The sequence below is a fragment of the Ciconia boyciana genome, chromosome 1, assembly GCF_034638445.1.
Source record: "Ciconia boyciana chromosome 1, ASM3463844v1, whole genome shotgun sequence".
In the NCBI taxonomy this organism is placed as follows: domain Eukaryota; kingdom Metazoa; phylum Chordata; class Aves; order Ciconiiformes; family Ciconiidae; genus Ciconia; species Ciconia boyciana.
Genome location: NC_132934.1, coordinates 136,365,482 through 136,388,235, shown reverse-complemented (window position 1 = coordinate 136,388,235; position 22,754 = coordinate 136,365,482). Strand labels below are relative to the sequence as shown.

The 22,754-nt window shown below is 41.0% G+C and overlaps 1 protein-coding gene across 2 annotated transcripts in view; it reads left to right on the top strand.

Annotated features, from left to right (window-relative positions):
- Positions 1 to 12,965: 12,965 nt before the first annotated feature.
- The window catches only part of GLRA2 (glycine receptor alpha 2), a 127,966-nt gene continuing 118,177 nt past the window's right edge, over positions 12,966 to 22,754 (top strand). For both annotated transcript variants that reach the window (XM_072852856.1, XM_072852848.1), the window contains exons 1-2: positions 12,966 to 13,033; positions 15,200 to 15,333. In XM_072852856.1, the coding sequence (XP_072708957.1) occupies positions 12,966 to 13,033; positions 15,200 to 15,333 (202 nt within the window). The remainder of the gene's footprint in view (positions 13,034 to 15,199; positions 15,334 to 22,754) is intronic.

Below are 22,754 nucleotides of genomic sequence, written 5' to 3'. Positions count from 1 at the left end.
GAATTGCAATTCTGACCTTAAATACTGGGAAAATTGACACATCCATCATCAACTTCTTCAAGATCTGTTTAAGGAGACGCTATGTAAGAACTACATGTTGGCTGTGGTGGTGGTATTTCCTCTGCATTTATAGTAAAAATATTATTTTTCTTGACCCTGCTCCTGACTAATTTTTGGTTGGCATCGAAGAGAGCAGAGTTAGAAGTGCTGACGAATTGTTGAAATATCAGATGTGGCAGCCAGGCGCGAGAGCTGCCTTGGCTTGCACCAACAGAGAGAGGTTAGAGGACGTAAGATAGTTCCTACCTTTTCCTGGGCAATAACTTGCTGCTTTCTGAGTCTCAGTGAAAGCTTCACAGGCTTCAAAGTTTTTCTGCATCCTGTTTTGCCAGATCAAATTTGGAGGGCATCCTGCACTGTACTGGAACTTTTATTCATCCTATAGGGAGGTTTTTCCTAAAAAAAAAGGGAAATTATCCAGGCTGGTTAATTTTTTTAATGTTGCCTTCTTCTCAGTGTCATTAAAAAACCTGTAATTTATAGGGTTTGTTTTGTTTTATTCTAAAAATGTTTTCCCATTATTTTAAAGTCCTGTATAATCCACATGACTGAGGCACTCAACATTAGACAGAAAATTGCATATTTTAGCTTGGAAGACCTCAAGTTTAAGAGGAAAGGACAAAAACTGAGGGTGCTGGCAGTCCAGAGTCCCTGTGTCTCTAACTGGGCCATGGAAATGGTCTAAGTGTATCACTAAGGGTCTGTAGCTATGCTTTGGGTGCTGATTGCTCCCCAAGAGCTATATTTGCTTAAATAAACTTGAAGGCTGTCTTTCTGTATTGGTGTCAGTCTTTAGCTTGCTATCAGGATTAATTCCACAACACCACAACTTTAACTAGTGGGTGGTTAATATCTTTCTTTCAAAAAATCAGTACTGGTCTTGTCTTTTTTAATACAGATATCAACAACTGCAAGACAATCTTAGTATTTTAAGATTATGTTGTTAGGAAGGCTTTGGATTTGTTGATTTTTTTTGTCTCCTGTTGTACACTAATGATTATTGAAGCAGCAAAAGCTGAACACTCCAGTTTTGCCAAAATATATTCCTTTATGAATAGTAGATTCTGGGATGTTGTTGTTAGGATACACCACCACCCAGATGATTTTAGAAAAGGCAGTAACTACCTAACTATAAAATATAACTGTGGAGATGACTGAAACCTTTGCATAAGCAGCCTTTACTGAATTTACTTGAAAACAAAGCAGGCTTTTTTTTTAAGAGCTTTGAAGCAAACCTGTTTAACAAGCTGAATACTTATAACGTCTGAAAGCTCCAGTGAAACTCCAGTTGACTTTAATTTGGCTCATACTTTGGCAGGAAAGGAGAAAAGCCTGGGAGAATGACCTTTGCTTATTCCCTAGAGTGTAAACAATTGAGAGATAGATATGAACAGATCCACATTCTCCGCAGGAGCCTTTTTCTTCTCTCAGTACATACTGTGTAATGAATGTGTAACTCACATTGGTGTCAATAGTAATTATGCACATGCACTGGGAGGGAATGGAAATTTTAAATTGGTAACTCATCATAAAATCTTATTACAACTCTTCTGCAGGCCACTGTTCAATGCAGTGAGTTAATAAGCATTAGTCAAATTCCTGTCAGGGCAGTAGCAATAATATAGGTAAAATGTTTAATAGAAACTTGTTGCTTAATTACTTTCCAAAGAGAAGAGTTTAGCTAAAAGATATGTTTTGTAATAATTTTTTTTTTTATGTTATCTATCACTCAGTACTGGTTTTGTCAGTGAATACCACCTGATGTGAGAAGATCATTTAAACATTGGATTATTAAAAATTTCATACAAAAAGCAAGATGAGAGAATACAAACCTGCATGGTTAAGCATTCCAGTCAGGAAATGTATGGTCAATCTTCATTTTACCCCATAATAAATAATGCATTATATTATAGTCTTTAATTATATGATCATATACCACTTCTTGAATAATACAATTTTCTTCAACAAGTTTTAAATACAGGTTTATGCAATTTTTCTAGTGCTATCTATTATTCAGTGTATGCTAGGAAGAATCCAAGAAAGTCTTTTATATAAAACCACACAGCATGCTAATGTTGCTCAATAAATTTACAAATAAATCACCCCTTCTGGAACACCGATCATCTTTGGATCTCAAACAGCCTTACAGGTGACTGAGACATAACTCAGCAGCATTTTAATTCCTCTAGGTCCCAAGAACCTGACCCTGCCACAGCATCTATTACTGTCATAGGCAAACAGATGACCTAAAGTTAAGAAACAATCATAGCTCTAATATTGCTAATGACTTAGAGGATACCTTGCAGATATCTCTATTCACAGAGAAAACTGATTATGAATGTGCATACCAATAACATGTAGCCTATGAGTCTGGAGTCAACACATCTTCGGGTCTTTCCTCTGCTTTTGAAGTTTAATAGACTCCTTATCACAGGAATACCCAAATTCTGCCTGCTACCAGGTGGCTGCAGAGCTAGCAGTGGGTCACTGGAATGCAAAAACTGAGATCCCTCCCTCTCTACGCTGCACCACAGAAACAGAAGAGGTTGTCAGATGACGTAGAAAAAGCACTTTCCCTCCCAGTAGCTAGAACTGTGGAAAAGATAAGGAGAAAGCATTTATGCACCCACACATTCACACGTTTGCTCTTGATACTCCTCTCTAGTAAACGCTAGGGAAGAAAAATAGAAGTGAGAGACACTTTCATGGCGTGGAAAACCACAAAACGAACTTTTCAGAGCACACATTAGTATTTGTTTTGTGATGTTGATACCTTATTGCAAACTCCACGCTGTAGTGACAGTATGTTGTTCTGTGACTGTGCTGGTTTTGGCTGGGATAGGGTTAACCTTCTTCATAGTAGCTATGTATGGGGCTATGTTTTAGATTTGTGCTGAAACCAGTGTTGATAACACAGGGATGTTTTAGCTATTGCTGAGCAGTGCTTACACAGAGCCAAGGCCTTTTCTGCTTCTCCCCCCACCCCACCAGCGAGCAGGCTGGGGGTGCACAAGGAGTTAGGAGGGGACACAGCTGGGACAGCTGACCCCAACTGACCAAAGGGCTATTCCATACCATACGGCATCATGCTCAGCACATACAGCTGGGGGAAGAAGAAGAAAAGGGGGGATGTTCATACTTATGGCATTTTGTCTTCCCAAGTAACCATTACACATGATGGAGCCCTGCTTTCCTGGAGACGGCTGAACACCTGCCTGCCCATGGGAAGGAGTGAATTAATTCCTTGTTTTGCTTTGCTTGTGTGCCTGGCTTTTGCTTTCCCTATTAAACTGTCTTTATCTCAACCCATGAGTTTTCTCACTTTTACCCTTCTGATTCTGTCCCCCATCCCACCAGGGGGAAGTGAGCTAGCAGCTGTGTGGGGCTTAGTTGCCAGCTGGGGTTAAACCACAACAGTCCTTTTTGGCACCCAACGTGGGTCTCAAAGGGTTTGAGATAACAACAGATTTGATTGGAATGTGCTAGATGGAATTTATAGCTGTTATTGCTGTTTAGCTATTAATCGGCAGGCTTCTGTGCTTGCCATGGGGCTTGCTTGCCTTACTGTATATTAGAGTCTAGGGCTCATTAGCGGCTGCTTTTTGCTTTTGCTATTTGCCATGCTGCTGTACTGCTGATCACCTGCCTCTGCTGTGCCTGGGAACGTTTTGATAACAGCAACGGCCATGCGCCTGGGCTGGCAGGTGGCCAGGGCATTGCTGCTGTTTCTGTGCTGCCATACTGGACAGGCTGGAATTCCAGTGTGAACTCGAGTCAAAGGGACTGTGACCTGTGGATGAGTCCACACAGGAACAGGACAGCCCAAAGCATCTGTGGCTGTGGATAAGCCTATGCCAGAGCAGGTACATATCAAAGCGTCTGTGGCTGTGGAGAAGCCCATGCTGCAGCAGATACACCTTGAAGCATCAGTGGCTGCGCATGAGGTCATGCCGGAGTACCCCAAAGCGTGTGGCCATGGATAAGCCCACGACAAAGCAGGTACATCCCTGGAGGGACTGCAGCCATGGGTAAGGCCATGTTGGAGCAGGTTTACTTCTGAAGGGACTGTGGCTGTGGGTAAGGCCACGCTGGAGCAGGTACGTCTCTGAAGGCATTGTGGCCCATGGAGAAGGCCATGCTAGGACAGGTGTACCTCAAAGAGACTGTGGCTGTGGATAAGACTATGCCGCAGCAGGTACACCCCTGGAGAGACTGTGGCTGACAGATAAGGCTCCACTTGGAGCAGGTACAACCCTAAGGGACTGCAGTCTGTGGATAAGTTCAAGCTGGAGCAGGGACAAGAAGAGGAGTTCATTGCAATGTTAAACCCAATGGTCTGGTCCAAAGGGGCCAGGGGTGGAGATTGTAATGGAAATACCTTTAAATGGTTGTAACCCATGATTTGAGTTGCAGGTTATAGGAATTACTATAGCAGGAACAACCTGAACCAATGGAGGACAAGCCTTACAAGAAGCAGCGCAAGTGCAGCAGTGACTCAAACTGAGCCAGCTTTGGTGCCCAATCACTCCAGGCAACACACCACTTCTCCTGTCCTGAGTGACCACCATAACAGATGGAGCCCAAAGTCATGGACTAAATGAACTCAATGGACATTTGGTGACATTTGTGGACATTTTACAGACATTCCACAGGGGTGGTCCATAGACTAAAGGGAATGATATCTGTGCATTATATCAAAGGATGGGAAGGAGGGTGGTGGTTAATAAGGTTGTATTGGATAGTGTGAGACCTGAGCATGACGTAAATGGTATGTCATAAGGGGTGGACAATGTGCTGGTTTTGGCTGGGATAGGGTTAACTTTCTTCATAGTAGCTACGTATGGGGCTATGTTTTGGATTTGTGCTGAAATCAGTGTTGATAACACAGGGATGTTTTAGCTATTGCTGAGCAGTGCTTACACAGAGCCAAGGCCTTTTCTGCTTCTCCCCCCACCCCACCAGCGAGCAGGCTGGGGGTGCACAAGGAGCTGGGAGGGGACACAGCTGGGACAGCTGACCCCAACTGACCAAAGGGATATCCCATACCATACGGCGTCATGCTCAGCATATACAGCTGGGGGAAGAAGAAAAGAGGGGATGTTCATACTTATGGCATTTTGTCTTCCCAAGTAACCATTACACATGATGGAGCCCTGCTTTCCTGGAGATGGCTGAACCCCTGCCTGCCCATGGTAAGGAGTGAATTAATTCCTTGTTTTGCTTTGCTTGTGTGCCTGGCTTTTGCTTTCCCTATTAAACTGTCTTTACCTCAACCCATGAGTTTTCTTTCTTTTATTCTTCCACTTCTCTCCCCCATCCTACTGTGGGCGGAGTGAGTGCGCGGCTGTGTGGTGCTTAGTTGCCAGCTGGGATTAAACCATGATAAAACCTGACAATTATACCTGTGTTAAAAAAAAATATAAAATTAGCTAGGATTCAGTAACATTGTCAGCTATAAATAGTGACTGAATTAATGAATGACAGTGACTAAAGAACTTTGTAGTGCAAATGCCACAGGTAAGTGTCCAAATATCACCTGTGAGGAAGTATTTTCCTCTTTCTATTCTGTTTTGTTTTACATTTGTTAACAGTACTGAAAATGAGTATGTGTCTGCATTTTGGATTTCCTAGGGGATGGCTAATCCTGGTAAGGTAGTATCAGCACAAGCAGGACACACATAATTATCTAAATCATCTATATTTTGTACTCTGATTGTTTTCATCACACTCTTCACCAGGCATATAAAATTAAAAGATTAGTTTAAAGAAACTCTTGTAATCCATTTATAAATAAATTAAGCTTTACAGCTTTTCTTCAGTCTGCATACATGATTACACCACTTCGGATCTCAGCATCCTTATGGCTAGATCAGATGCCATATTGTAAAGTCTATTTAAAAATGTTATTTTGAATAAGCTTGATAAGCATTAAATGGGGTAAAAAATTGTTTTGTTGCAAGCCAGGAAGAATGCATACTTGATTAAATATCAAAGACCAAAATTTACAAAATAATACCACCAGAACAGAAGCAAGTTCAGCTTACAAGCATTAAGGGAAGACATGATTAAACTGATTACAATGCGCAGCATTAGTCATCATTACTATATAATTCTGCTGTCTTCCAAAGTCTCTAATCTACAGTAGAAGTAAGATATTTTGTTCATCGGGTTAATATATAACATCTGGAACAAAATAATTACTGCAAATGAAATCAAGAAGTGTGACAGAATTTTCATGTGTATATATATATATCGGAAGCAAGTGTTCACTAGATAAATCATCTTAATATGACAGAACTCTTTGTTAGTCATCCTATCAGACATACACTAGGTAAATCTTTTGTATAGTTCTTTCTTGCCACTGTTTCTGTCAGAACTTAAAAAATTTAAAATACTAAAGCTGAATGAATGTTGGTCAGGCATTGAGTTCGGCTACCAAATTCTAAGAAATGAATGGCCCGTTGATTTCCTAGAGAAAACTTGTGTCTCATAGCTGTGGTTAGCTCAGATAAAGTAAACAAAGGAGGTGGGCCGGAGCATGTATTTACAATAAATTTGTTGAGTACAGGTCATATACAGCAAACTCAAAAATAGCATAGTTCACATCACTGATTTTTCTTTCCAGTGGCACCACTCAGTAATCTCAATTTGCATGTGATGTATTTTATAGAAATTATAACTGATGATGTTTCCATTCAATTGAGATGAAAACAAGAGTTGTAAACTGTTTTCCTGTAGCAATGATAACTTAGGGGTGGTGATTCAAAGTCCAGACACATACAAAGGAACAAGAACTTTTATTGCAACTCACTCAACTATACTTTGGATGTAAGTATGCAGAAGTATACAAGGTCATTTGCTCTTTGCCCTCTTCCTGGACTCTACATGAAGGTGGGCAATGGACAGCACCCTGTCAATTCATGACACCTTCTCTACCTCCTGGGTATCATAAACTGAAGCAGCACAGTGCCGAGAGGGAGAACCCACTGCCTCAACGGGCCTGGAGCCACTTCTGGCTACTGGAGTCCATTCCTCTAAGCCAGCAAGTATTTCCAAACAAGGAGGTTCTGATTTCACAAGAGAAGACTTAAAGAGCAAGGCAACAGTTTAAAGTTTAAGACTGATTTTTCATCACTAGTAGAGGCTGCCTTTGGTGGAAGGTTTGCTTTGGATACTTTCTTGAAATCTGTGATATGTAATATGTGTTATCCTAAGTAATTTAAGTCATAAATGACACCAAAGAGCTAGAAATGATCCAGATTCATATCTAAATTGCCAGAAGGCAATATGAAAGGAGGGGTATGAACAATTTTGTGATGTTTCTGAGTACTATTTTTTCTCCTGATTGGATATCTACCAGCTCCTCCCAGTATGAATTACATACTGGGACTGAAGGTCAAGGACTGAGTAAGTTGCTCATTTTAACTTTCCTTCCTCCTCCTACTCCCAAAGGAGATCTGGACACGTTGAAGTATGTATAACGTTATATTCACATTTTCCCTTATTTCCAACATTATCCTATGCCAAATGCCAGATGTTGTCATTTTATTTGTATGAAATGCTCCCCTATTCTGTAATGGCTTCACTGACCACACGAGGAGTAAAGTGTTATCAATCACCTAAACAGGCCTTGGGTAATACATAATAGAGAAGAGAGACTCAGGCAACTAATAAGAAAAAAGATGCGAAAATATTTTGAATATATGCAAAATGGAGCTGTATTGACAAATACTTTGTTATATCTGTTAATGTCAGACATAAAAATGTTTGAAATACATAATTTGATTTCATATTGGACAGCTGAACAACTAGCTATTGCCTTTTCCTAACATAACTAAGGCTATCACTGTCATTTACTGAAAGACACTTCTTATTAACACAGGTCTCAACATTAAAGAGAAACAGGATTTGTTTACATTATTTGATCCTTTACAGAATTTGTTACGGTACAGTTCAAAAAACAGGCCAGTTGGTTTCTTACCCTTAGTCATCATGCAGTCATGTTAGATTACCTTCAGGTTTTTGTTTTAGCTTTTTTACCTTCAGTATAATTGGACCTTTTACATAGACTGTACTCTTTATTCATTAATATTTGGCAGTATATTGAAATACACTTGGCATTGTTAACAAACATCCAACAATTATGATAATCTGACATACCATTTTGAAAGTTATATTGAATTTTCTCTTCTTATAGACACTAATTGCATATTTGAAGTGATGGATTTTGTTTCCTCAGAAGCTTGTTTCTGGATCACTTATTTATCATAATTTGAGAAAGTGGTATGACCTTATTTCTTCCATTTCTTAGGTTTCCAAAAATGCATACACAGTGCAAACAAACATACATCATATGCCATCAACTAACTGTTATAAAACCATTTACATGGAAACAGGGTGTTTCTGTCCTATTTTCTGCCCAGCAGTTAGTGCTTAAGAAACTCAGGTGGAATACAGAAATGACTGAATTAGTTCATACTTGACATAATATATCATATTTAGTACAATTATTAAGCTTTGGTACATGCCTGGGAAACCACAGGGATGTGTTATTTAGCCTCTTCACTGGAAGAACAGCATTTCCCTCTCACCTTTCGTCACTTCCCCGTGCCATTTTACGACCAGCCTCCCCGTCCCATCTTGGGTGGGAGTCCTTGACTCCCACTCATTTGCCACACTTCTGCTGTCAGAAACGTGTTGTGAGAGATAACAGATGAGTGACACTGGAAAGAACCGCATCCGTGCAACTTGATGTACACAGCTCATTCAGAAACTGCTGCGCATCGATGGCTGTACTGCTCGCAGCTCTGCCTCCTGCGCAGGAAGGGGACACCAGGAAGCGCCGTGTACATCCAGGTGCACTGCTTCCAAATGGTTCCCCCTGATCTGCAGAGCTGTGAATCATCCCTCACCATCGGGTGTGCATTTTATAGACACTATTTAAGTGTGGATGATGACAACTTAGAGACTCACAGTATTCAAAACAACTTTAAACAACTTTTTTTTTTTTTTTAAATTGGAGGAGGCTGAGGAGAGACGGTGTTGCAGGAATGGCTGAAAGCATGAACTTTTCCACGCATGTGTTAATTCACGGAAAAGAGGTGAAGGATTCACTGAAATCTGTCTCCCCCAAATACGGACGGGAGCTTGACCTGGAACCTTCTGATTAGAGAAAATGGTTGGTTTGAGCCCTCAGAGTTTCAAGAAGAGAGCTATTCTAGAGAAAGTTGCTGTCACTTAAGTTAGCATTAGTAATGCACTATTTCCAACCCTTAATAATTAAGTTTTGTTTGGCACTTCCATATAACCACCATGCTGAGTAACGTGTCACTGAAGCCTCAAGGTATTTGGAAGTGTAAGGAATGATGGAATAGACACTTAAAAGCTTCGTTATTACATCTCTCACCATGTTTTTACAACCCCCACCCCAATTAAGGGCAGGTTATTTTAAAAAACTTCCTGCAACTTTTATTTAGCTTAGGGATATAGTTATTTAGCATTTCAAATAGCTGCGAAGCGCAGAAAATGGCTGCTAGCAGCTAAATCTTGGAAAGCAGACTTTCAAGTAGGTTTTCTCTAGTTAGAAAACTTACAGAAATGTTCAGTTACTTTCTTCCACCAAAAAAGGTAATGAACATTTATAGGTCTTTAAAAGCATGTCATGTCACAAAATCCATGTGAACAGCCTCATTGGAAAGATACCTGCCGTATTCAGTGATTTCTGCATTAGGAACTCTGCAAGCAGTCTTGAGATTCCCCACACTTTTAAGCAGGTGGCAGTGTAGGTTAAAGAGACATAGATTTTTCCTGCAGCTGATAGAAATTGTCGCTTTCCAATTTCCCCATTTATCTTAACCCAAGGTAACAATATATAGCAGTGTTATTGGGTTCCTATCTAGATGGGGACAGGCACAAATTCTGAAAAGTACGTCTTCGTTGACTCAAAATCAGTTCATTATTTCCAGATGCAGCTTTGTGAGCTTTATTTCTCAGAACAAGACAAAGACACTGCAGCAGGAGACGTAACACAACCCCTCTTCTTTAATATGTTAGCAGGAGGACCTATCTTCTGAAGAGGTTAGAGGATGTTACAGTACAGTGATTCAGCATCAACCCTCAATCTCTACTGTTAAACATTGATAGTTTTAATAAAAACAAATTCTGTGGCCTTTCCTCTGCTGGACCTTCCCAGGCAATAAAGGATTTAACTTACGGTTGAATATTTGGACTGCTTTTTGCAGTTATTTCATTTATTTGTACATAAGATGTTGTATTATGTAGCATTTGCACCTATGAATAGCTAGTATGGTAGACTTTTTCAGGCATGTCCTACAGTACTAAAGTAAAATAAAGGAACAAAATGCAACAACTGAGTTTCATTTAATGAACAGTAAGTGGCTTTGATCTCTTGCTAATGTGGGAACAGAACAACTACTTTTCAGAAGCAATTTTTGAAGATGACTACAAACATGGTAAGAGTATCTGTCATGAAGTGGTAGGATTTTTACTTGGAGATACAACAAATGTGTGTGTGTGTGTGTAAGTATTTGTGTGGAAGTGAAGCAGTGTTCAGGTGGACCGGTTCTGTGGCAGGAGAATACAGCTGGACCTAAAACTGAAGAAGAGTAATTCATTTATTTTGGGAGTGCAGGATGGGCAAAAAAGACAACTTATTTGCAGGAACTGGTTTCCAGATTGTTGAAACAGATTTGGTTCTGATTACACTAAATTTAGGATTTTCCAATGGGAACCAACCGAACTGGTGGGGAAGCACCCATCTTCTTCTCAGGGCGTTGCAGAGTACACAGAACCAGAAAGTAACCAGTGGTGGGAGGGAGGGAGGGAAAACCATGGTGGTAGCAGGGGAAAAAGCATTTTATATTCCCTGAACATCACGAGATGAGATTCCCCAGCTGCCCATTTAAAACCATGTTACTAAAATGCTAAGTGTTGTAGTGTGTTGAGCAGAGTTTCCATCAGTCACCATGTGTGCTTCAGAGGGGCAAGTTATTCTCTTCCTTCTCTTGAACAACATGACACCTCAGTGACAGCTTGGGTTTAACATGAGGACCTGTAACTGAGCAGTTAAAGTTGTGGGAAGTGTTGGAGGAAGAACACAGGACTGGGACTCTGGGGAATGGCAAATCTGGGGCTCACCCCCCTGCTCCATCACTGGCCATCTGTGGGGTCTTGGGTACTTGCATCCCCTGTTTCAACTCCCCGTGTATAAAAAGAGAAGTGTCTCCTTCCAGCATGCCCGGTCTGCAGATGGAATCATCCCCTTGTAAGCTGCCTGTCATTATCTTCTTCTCTGTGACATGGAGAAGAGAAATAAAACCGAGTAACAATTGGAAACTGCACAATCTCCCCCCCTTTGGCTTCTCCACAAACTCCCCACGCACCACTCTTTCCTCCTCCTCACACCCACTCAGGTCTTTATGGAGTAGCTCCCAAGAGAGGGGCCAGCTCCTGTCGCGGGGGCCGCCCTTCTCTGCACCCGTCCTTCACCACGGCACAGCAGGGGCTCCTTCCTCCCTCTCCCCACCAAGGAAGGGCAGGTCTTCCCCGCTGCCTCGCCACAGATACCTGCGGGAAGACGGCACTTCCCAAAGGGGCGCGACATGGCGCCCTGCGGCCCGCCGCCGGGGAGGGCCGCCAGCCCGGCGGGAGGCGGCGGCGGCCGGGCGAAAGGCCCGGGGAGGCGGCAGCGCCCGTCCGCGGCGGCGGGCTCCGGCCCCCGGCGGGGGCAGCGCCTCCAGCGGCGTGTGCTCACCCACCTCCCACCTCCCACGACCACACGCGCGATCCCACTGACAGAGACATCGCACACACAGCCACCCCGACACACACCCCACGCAGCGACTCCCCCCTCACAAACACACCACGCAGATACACCCCCCGCGCGTCCCAACGCACACAGCCCCCGCAGCACACCGCCCCCCGCTCAGAAACACGCCACACCACGCACCGAGGCACACCCCCCCACGCCAGGCAGAAACACTCCCCGAAGCACCTCCAGCAAACACACCCACGCATGCCTTCCACGCAGAAACACGCCCCCCCGCAAACACACCCCACGGAGACACCCCTCACACACATCCCCTCACAACCGCCCCACCGCCTGCAGACAGCCCCCGGGCGCGCACACGCGGACACAGAGGCGCGCACTCGCCCCCTCCTCCCCGCCGCCGCAGGCGCATGCGCGGCGGCGGAGCTGTCCGAGCGCTGAATTCACAGCGCGGTGCGCTCCCGCCTGCCTCATTCCGGCACCGGCGCTGGGCTTCCCGCGGCCCCCGCCCTCTCCAGCCCTCCCTCCAGCCCCCTCCAGCCCTCCCTCCCTCCAGCCCCCCTCCAGCCCTCCCTCCCTCCAGCCCTCCCTCCCCGGCAGCGCCGACGCCTCCCTGCCCAAAGAGGGGCAAAGCAGACCGATCCAGTAGTCCCACCACCGTTCATAAATACTAATTTTCAAAGCGAAAGGGGAATAAAACATACCGGCAACAGAACTGCTCTCAGCGCTATTCCCTTTTGCGTGATGCTCCTCGGGTAGTTGGGTTTCCTCTTCTTTTCCTTTCCTTTTTTTTCTTTCTTTCTCTTTCTTTCCTTTCCCCCCCACCCCCCCCCTCCATCACCAAAAGCGAGGCGGGGGAACGACCAGGTCTGATGCTTTGTCTCTTTTGTGCTGGCTGCTGGAGATGAGCCTAGGCTTGACCTGACCATGATTCCAAGGACTGGCACTTCTTTTTTACCCCCAGTTTGTAGAGATCCAGACCTTCTCTTCCTGATTGTCAAGAAAATTAAATTATTGCTGAATTTGGGAATCTAGGCAGCACCAGCTTACTTTTTCCCTGCGTCTCTCTGGAATCGTTTCTGGGATATTTTCCAAATCATCACAGAAAGCAGGAGGAATGAACCGGCAGCTAGTGAAAATTTTGACAACCTTGTTTGCATTTTTCTTAGAGACAAACCACTTCAGGTAGGTGATACGACTCTATGTGATGATTTTTGTCAAAAGGTTGTGGAAATCATAACTATAAAGATACTACGTCACATTAACCTAGTTTGTTTGCTATATTTGAGAGTATTTCATGTTCATTCTGTATAGGCTATCCCTTTTACACTCGGAGACTCGTTGCTTGGTAACAAACACAAAAAATAATAATCTCAAGTTTGGGTGATCTATTTTCCATTTCTCTGATTCAAAGACATGTTTTTTCACTGAGTATCAGTATAGCTAAAAACATTTTCTTCAGTTTTTCTTCCGAAATGCAAATTCTCTGCTCCCACCAGAGGTTGTTTAGGAAGTTGCTTTGTTTCCCTCCTCTTCAAGCTCTGGAAACGATTGAACCAGTTTTGTCAGGGATGTAGTTATTTGCAATTGGAGAGCCAGTCCTCTGATTTGGGGAAAACCCGGGATGAGACCAGTATTGTGCTCACTTGACGTACCAGTACCTATGATTGTTGTTTCTAATTTTTTTTAATGTTTCATGAGCTTTTGCTTCAGCTATTGACTTTTTGCAGTACAAAGCAAACAGGTCATTCTTATGAACCAAAACACCATTTTAGCTGAGATTCATTATTACACTGTCCACTGCTGTGTATCTACATGTACACGTATAAAGTGTTTTTATATGAGTAATGAGGTATATATAGAGTGACAGAGTGAAATAGTGTTTATATTCGTGAGTCTGGGATCACAACGCAACTCATAACTAGTGGGCTCTGAATGAAAACCGAAGTAATTTGTACAGGAACATCCCAAATAAACACACTGGATGAATTTTCTAGTTTTTATTATCTTAACTGAATGTTTTTAGTATTTAAGTGGGGAATATCATCTACTATGTATTAAAAATTAAAGATATTTTGTAATGGTACCATGTCAATGACAAAAGCAAGATGAAGCAACCGCCCCCTGTAAATGGAAACTGAAAAAACACAGGGAATCGCACCACGAGAATTTACTATCACCTTGCCTTTTAACAATTCTGGTGCTTTTGTAAAGGCATGAAGGATTTGATATTTGCTTCTCATTTCAGATGCTCACATGTATATCTAATTTGTTTATACTTGCGAATAGATGCACAACCCCTGCCCCACGAAACATTCCTGAAAGTGAGTGGTTCCCTTTGGGCAAATATTTAAACAGAGAGTGGTTAAGAAGACACAGTTATAGAACTACTTTTAATATAGCTCAAAGATTATGTTGACACATAGATACAATGAAATTGGTTATTTAAGAATCAAGATAATGCTTTATGATTAAATCTGTGCCTCTACACACCAAATATGACCATTTCATTCTAGTTTCTTTTTCCCTAGGGAACAACCATGGGCAACTCCTAAATTCTCTTTCTCTGCAATATTTAATGTGCTTTCAATATGTAATATGCTGTGTACACAGTGTTTCGCATGCATGATATGGTACCAGAAGTTTGCTCTTAAATCCTGAAAACAGAGATGTGTTCCAAGAGCTTGCATATAAATACCAGCTGGTGATAATACTGATAAATTTGATTACTCAATGTCCGTTGGTAAAAACCCGCTAAGATCAGATGTGACTGACTCTGGAACCCTTTTTGCCATGTTGGGGAAGGAACCAGACATTCACTAGCATGATTTAAACCTTTGTCGGGTAGCATCTGTAAAAAACTTTTTTTTGCATCTGTATCCTTCCCAACATTAACAAAAGCAATATTTTTCAGTGTTCCTTGGTGAGTGTAGCCAGCTGTTGTTTGGAAGTTTAAGACCACCTTAAACCAGTGTTAACATATAGTTTTAACGGCATACATGTAATGAAAGCAATGATATAAAATAGGATATCAAAGACCCTGTAAGATTGCTCTATACATTAAGATGAAGAGTAAATTGAATTTTCTAAAGTCTTAAAGCTGTAATAAATTTCTTTTTAAAGCTGAAGTTTTTTTTCTGAATAGCAAATTCTGTCAATGCATACTACCTTAAGCTCATTTTTATTTCTAGAATAAAGTTTTTGGGTGAAAAATAGACTATATTTTTCTATAAAAATATTAATTGCTACATTCACTGAATTGAGACAATTTTATTTAGTGCTATAATTTCTCCATGACTTGAATACAATACAAGCTAAATATTAGCTAATGGTGGCTAATAATTTATTTAGGACGACTTTCTGTAAAGAACATGATTCAAGATCTGGAAAATCCCCCTCACAGACCCTGTCTCCTTCAGATTTTTTGGACAAATTGATGGGAAGGACATCAGGGTATGATGCTAGAATCAGACCAAATTTTAAAGGTAAGTTTTTTTAAGACTTCTGATTAATGAATTGATTATGTTTTGGGTTTTCAACTTGGGTTAATTGATTAGGTTTGAGGGTTTTACCTCTGGGTTCTGATTGTCTTTTCAGTTTTCCAGTGTGATAGTGTAATGGAGATCAGTCGATCCATGGAGAGGACTGGGAGAGCAGTGTAGGTAATGAGGGTCCAGAGCTTGAAAACCCTCTTTTCACATGACAATAATGTTTAGCTGTCAGAGATTGCTTCTGAAGACCTTACTAATTCCATGTAGTAAATAGGATTCCAGGTTCCACACTAAAAGCAATTGAGGTGACTTGTTCCTGAAATTTTTAAGCCATGAAGACAATATCTTTAACACTTCCATGCTGAGCTGTTGTCTTCTTTATAGCAGTGTCTGAAGAAAAGGGCTATGCTTTTGTTCAACTTGAAGAAAGTAAAACCTTCTTCCCCTAAGGAGATAGGACTCAAGGCATGCACACAGAAGATTTTATCCTGTGAATGTTGACTGAATGATAAGAACCAACTTCTCAGGCTCCTTACAAAACATAAAAACCATATTCTGTTTGTCACTTCCATGACTCCCCCCTTTTCTTCCAAAATTTGGACTGAGTTGTGGAGTCACCACCACCATTCCAGCACAAAGAAGGCTGTGGACTGGAGGTTTCTTTTGCAACCATTAATATTCACAGCAAGTTTTCCTTGCTGTAGTCTTGTAAATCCCTATGGAAGTGAGCACAGGGTGTCTTGTGGCTTTGAATGAAAGGAGTTGGGAGAGAAGTTTTAATTGCAAATATTTAATGTTTCTGGAGAGCCCTATAATTCCACCAAAACTGGCTCTTCTATGCCAATTTAAAGCTCAGAATGTGGTTTTACTTTGAAAACTGATAAAATGCTTCCTTCCTTAACAAATCTGATGCCAATGTACATTTGCGCTCATATCTATTGGCTTTGGTCACTGAAATGCATGTTTTCCTGTATTGAGCCTTGTTAGCAGTGCTGTGAAAGTTGATTACGACTGGAAAAAAACAATCACTTCTTAGCCAGTGAATGAACTGTTAGGAAAGAAGAAAGTTGCATGTCAATGAGAAAAGTGTTTACTTAAATTTAGATCAAAGATCAGTTTCTTCCCTCTGTACCACATGTGCAAATTACAAGATTTGGAACAAAGTGCCTTTTTTTGACTGCTTCTTATGTCTGAGTGACGAGGAACCTAGTACAGCTTTCAGATCCAAAGGTTTGAAAGCTGACAAGTTAAAAAAACCCTCTAGTCAGGGAAGTCTTAAGTTTTAATTTCAGAATAGTTTTCAAAATGCTTATTGAGTTCCTGAACTGGAGTCCACATTAGCTTGTAGTAAGTAATACTGCATTAGGCTCTCACATTCATGTTGTGCGTTTGCATGAGTATCAGTGAAGTTTTAGAGAATGCAAATGAAGGCAGAAATTGCCTGAACTGAGCAAGGTAGCAATCATGAAGAACTTATTCCTGCCCTTTGTATGGGAGGGACACTAAAAGAAGACTTCTGCTTCATCTCTTGTAGCTCAGATAAAACCAGGAATAGTAGCAGTCCCTGTACATAGGACAACTTAAAGACAGCTCTTTATTGCTCCCCAGTATGTGTCTAAAACCATTTAATGAAAAACACAGGGGGAGACAGATTCACAGCTTTGTTCCCCTGATGTTCAAGTGGGTAGAGCAGATACGGTATGCAGGACGTTGTATGGTGCATGCTGAGCTGTTTGGCAAACACTGCTCCCCTCAAAGTCCCATGGTTTTTTTGTGTTCCCAAAGTGAAGCTGCCACCTGATGACACCTAGGAACCCTTCATGGCAAAGAATCTGCCATTTCTTATTTTCGATTTTTTTATTAAGTCACTTCCTAGAGCAGGATGGTATTTTGCAGCAGTTTGGACTGATAAACAGATCTTCACCATTTTTTCATAATTTCACATCTCTGAGGTCTCCTGGAGCTCTCAGTCTTCTGGTGAGGGGACTGAAAAGTTTTCTTGTTCCTAGCTATGTTCCTTTGAAGGATATTTTTTATCTCAGAGTTCAGAACTAGAGAGTTAAGTCATGCAGTTTTGAATTTCACATCACCAGTCAAAACCTTGTCAGCTGTGTTTTTTTTATTAGTCAATATGATGCACACCCATGTTCTACTTGCCCAAGTCTTGTTAACTTTTTTAAAAAATTGAAAATACTTATTGTTCTATATTGCATATTTTTTACTTTTAAAGAATAAGAAGTACAGCTCCAAAGAGGTCGAAATAAATCTGTCTTGCATGGAGTTAAGTATTATAAAGATATTTTTTGTACTGAGTCTTTATTGTGACCATAATACAGTTTCTAACATTCATTAATCTGTTTCAGATCTTTTTGGGGATATGCGCTATTGTGCAATACTGATACTCTACATCATATAAAAGGATGGATGTATGAAACATTGAATGATTCCCTAATTTATAACACTTTTTGTATTTTAAGGCGAGAACTTTTAAGCATAAAAGAGGTCTGCAGGAACAATGGTTTAAGCTAGGGATCTTCTATCTGGCTTTGCATGTAGTCTGGGGTTAATATTTGTTTCCTGTGTTTCACAAAGACATTGTGGATCAAGGTAGTTGTGCCACTACTCATGCATTTGTCTAGCTTTTTCTGCTTTAGACCAGTTACATAGCTTTCTCCTAGTCCACCGTAGGCATTTTAGAGTGTCAGAAAATTCAGATTTCATGGAAAGGCAAATGAGTGGAACCCATTTATCTTACACCACTGCTTATACAATAATTAAATATACCTTTATGACTAGTCTGAATTACTGGAAAACAGCAGCTATTTGATTAATTTGTGGAATAAAGGCTACGCATTCTAAAGAGAGAGGAAAATGCTACTTACTGGAACAAGGTGTTTTATCCAGATAAAGCATTTCATCATTAGTTACTGCTTTTCTCTAACGTGCTCTTGTGAATTAGAAAATTCAGGAAGATAGTGGGAGAGCAACAGGTGAATATATAAATGTTTAGACATCAACAACAGGTTTTTGTTGTTGTTTTTTTTTTTTTTTTTTTTTTTTACAGCAGTACTGTATACTGAAAGATCGTTTCTTTTTGTATCTTTCTGTCTTATACAATCATTTGAAAGCAGAGGACCAGATTTCTGGTTCTTCTTGACACACCAAGTGATCAGATACAAAATGACCAGGCACTGAGAGGGACTGCCTCCCTGATGAACAGCCAGAGAGGAGTGCCAGAGTGACAGCTCTCAAAATTGCCTTTTTTTAATCACTGTCTGTCAGATACTTAATGCATACTTTTTCATCTTACACTTATCTTTTATGGAATTTGAATAGGCTAATAATTTGTGTAAGGACACAGAGGGGAATACTTTTAAATGTAAATATGAAGACTGCAATCTAATACTAATTGAAGTCCCTGAGAGCCTTTCTGTTGACAGCAAACGTACACTCGTGGTCCTATGAGTAGACTTGCTGTTTCTTCTTCAGTTATAACATCAGTTGAGCATGGTGTCTGTAAAATAATAAAAAGTGAAACCTGCATAATGTACATTTTACCTGACTAATATTAATGTTATATTTGTAATGGTAAAAACCACCACCAACAAATCAGAGTGATGTCTTGTACTTTCTCTGGTGCTCACTTTGCTTTCCTCAACAAAACCAGAAATAGCAGCGTAGGGCACCTGTGTTATAAAACTAGCCAAGAATGTGCTTTCTCGCTGGTAGAAACCAGGGATGGTGAAGTGGTATCTTAGATTAGTGTATATGCAGCTCAGGCTCCCTCAAGAGCACTGTGTGCAATGCCATGATACAAGGGATCAATCTTCAACTTAATCACAACATGAGACGTGGGGCTAATGGAAAGTCAGCTTGAATTTAAAATTTCCTAGCAGGTGTTGACCTTCAGAGGTTACTAAATTATTTCCACTTTTTAACACCTTCGTCTTCTAAAACCACTTAAAATCTAAACATAAGCTAGAAATGATCAGATAGAGGAAACTATTTATCTATAGGCACTACTATGCCCTTTATGCCAAATACTTTAAATAGTAGACTAGCTGTCATGCACTGGGTGGAGAGAAGGGGAGTTTGTCACCAAGAGCTCCAGAAGTGTGTTATCTTTTGGTACGGAAAACGTTTACAATGAAGATGATAGTGGTTTTCTTTTGTATTGAATGTCATTCTATGTTTTAATTGCATTCTTTCCCATTAAGTCATTATTTCCTACAAGAATATTCTAGTTTTTATGGAGTTACATGGAGGCGTGCAGCAATAGTGCCCATTAGTGTTACCCTCATCACTGGATGGTGCAATGCAGTGTGAATTAACTTGCTCAAAAGCTGCTGCTTCTGAACTCAGAGAAGTCTAGTTAAAGGGATGCCGTTTGGGGGTGTAGTGACTGTAGTTGTAAAAGATTAGTCTGTGATTACAGTGGTGTAATGTCATTTTCATGCCAAGTCAGTGGGTTTATATTTGAATAATAAACACATGGACTAAGTAATTTACTGAAAATTAGCTTGACAACTGTTACAGGAAATGGCTTATGCACTTTAATACTTTAACTCCTTGGCAACAAGGGTCAGTTTTTCCCATATGTTCAAGCCCATTGCTTACTTATTTGGCCCCTGAGTTGACCAGTAATGAAATGCTTAAAAAAGCATTAATGGAAACCACTGAATGACATTCAAGGGCAAAATCAATGGCATCAAGCTTAATAAATAAAAGCAGCTTCTATGTTTGTGCTAAGAAGAGGCACTGTCTGCAGAAGTCGACCTTAACCTAGACATGACACTTCACAATAAATACCTGATGGAAAAACAACCTGTAAATACATATAAAAGTTGAAAAGCATACCTAAGGTAGGCTGCGGGGCTGCAGTGATTTGTTCTCCCGTGGTTAACAAACTTCCGAAAGCCAGACTTCAGTTGCTAACAACTACTGGCCATGAAGTCAGATTCTGTGAGTATCCTGTACTGGGCTATTTTCCACACAGTTTGAGCCTCAAAGGGCCATGGCCGACGGAGACTCAAATCCCATTCAGGCATGACAGCATGTAGTAAGGAAGTGCACACTGTCGGTGCATTCCCGTTGCAGGGCATGGGCTGAAAGTTCATTGTAGGAGGAGGGTGGCTATGTGGCCAGTTTTTGGATGTAGCCAGGCCATTGCCTAAATATAGCTTGCTTGAGATGTGCAAGGATCCATTATTAGAGATGTATACTTCTGGTTTATTTTCTGCCTTGAAACACATCTACAACTTTACGCTGCTTTCAGATGAAGCTGTGTACACACATCTCACTGCACAGTTAGATGCTGTACAAGGATCCTTACCCACAGGATATCGGGCTTGTTTGGTTTTGTTTCATTTTTCTTCCAACTACAAAAATGTAGCTAAGGAAATGATGTTCAGCTCCTGCCCTGGGTATGCATGTTTTCATGCAGAAACCTTTTTACGGCAATTACGCAAGGATCTTTCTAATTGTGTTTCTTTTAAATTTGCTGGTAAAGAGGGCTATGGAACTTGTCCTTCTGCCCATCTTTTTTTAATTTCAGGTTCTTTCCCAGAACATGAGTAGGCTAGGGGAGTTGCATGGCCAGTTACGTTATGTTTAGGCTTCCAGACAAATGGGGCCAGACAGTAAGCTCAAGCAGCCCCCATGATTATCTACACTGCTCAGCTGTCTGCTCATTCCCTGGATCTCTTTCTGGGCTTCCTGCAGCCAGCTCCCTCCAAAGCAAGTCAGAAAGGCTGTGAGCATGCAGCAGTGTAAGCACAAGCCAACCAGTGCCACATGGCATCCAAGCTGCGGATCTGTCCCTGGTCTTCTTTTATATTTAAAAGGTTAGCCACAGTGATCCATATCGTATTGGTGTGTTGCCTTTATTCAGAACTAGTGATTTAATTAAGAGATATCAATGTATTTGGCTGTTGTCATGGAATATTGGTCTGCTGCTGCATAAACTGCCAAGGGAATTTATGAAAAACAAATGTCAAAGCAGAGCCAAAGATCTTTGATATTAAAGCAGGAGACACTATTGTTCTGATTGTGTTCTAATTTAATTGTATTGTTTTCATTACATCCAGTGTCATGTTTAGATTTAAATTTTCTATACAGTTGAAGCCAATGCCTTAGGGTCACTCATTAAGTATCTTGTTCTGTTTCGGCTGTCTTTGAAAACATGCAATTTATATATAGAATATATTAAAAAATGGACACTTAATTTACTATAAATATACATATTTATAAACTGCAAATCTATTACATGCAGTGATATAGTAACTAGGAATAAGTATAAATAAAACAGAAATGTGCAGTTTTATTAGACAGACTCATTATCTTTTTTTTCCCCCTCTGGAAATATGAATATAAATCTCTGATTAAGTCATCATAAAATGTATGTTTGATGGTTCAGCTTCTAAATATGCATTTCACAGTCTTTCACAGAAATGAGTAATTTTAACAGTCTTCAAGGAAGAGCCCCCAAAATGATGCAGACATGGTGGTACGGGGTCTGACACAGCTCTAAGATAAAGGTTACACAATGTCTGGCATAAAGAGTGATCTGCCAATGTCATAAACACCAAGTTCATGGTTAAAATTCAAAATTTACAGAAATATAAAGGCTGTGATTCTGGAAAGCATGCAAGATCTGAGCAGTGCAGTTCATGAGAGAGAAGTGCCTTTCACCAAGCATTCAGTTACTTGTAAGGGATAAATTAGAGCAGCCTAGTGGCTTATCTGAACTGTGCCAGCTACCAGCCGTGCTCAGGTAGTGCAAGGACATGAAGACACGTTGATTACTCCTTATGCCTCAGCTATATGTCAGCAGCTGGGTAGAGTGGAAGCATAAAGGCTTCATGAGCCAATAAAAGAAGGAAGCTGTTAAAACAGGACTTAGAATATAAGTCCACAAACAAACAAACAAAACCCCCTGGAAATCCCCCATCCACCTGCTGTGTAAAGCTGGCAGTGCATTACTGTTTTATTTTAAAGCTCCTCAGATTCTCTCAGTTCTGCTCCTGCGTGTGCCCAGAACTGCCCCAGGCTGCCTCGCTTAGCACCCACCTTACTCCTCAGCCAAATCCAGGCTCGCTGATGAGGCATTGCTCCACCTCCTGTAGGGACCAGGTATCTCAGAGCCTGCCTTATATTCCACAGAAAAGAGATTCCTCTCGGGGTGGATCTGTGATGACTTAAAAAAGAAACCCCACAAACACAAATCAGTGTCTATGGGTGGCCTGCCTCCCACTACAATATATAGATTTTTGGTCCAGTTTCCCCTCAGCTTAAAGGGTTCAGTATCATCTGATCCAAAGGACTATATTCTGAGTGGCCCATTTTGCAGCAAAGAATTCAAACTTCACTAAGCCAGGGAGAAAATAGACAGGCAACATGGCTTTTCAACCTTGTGA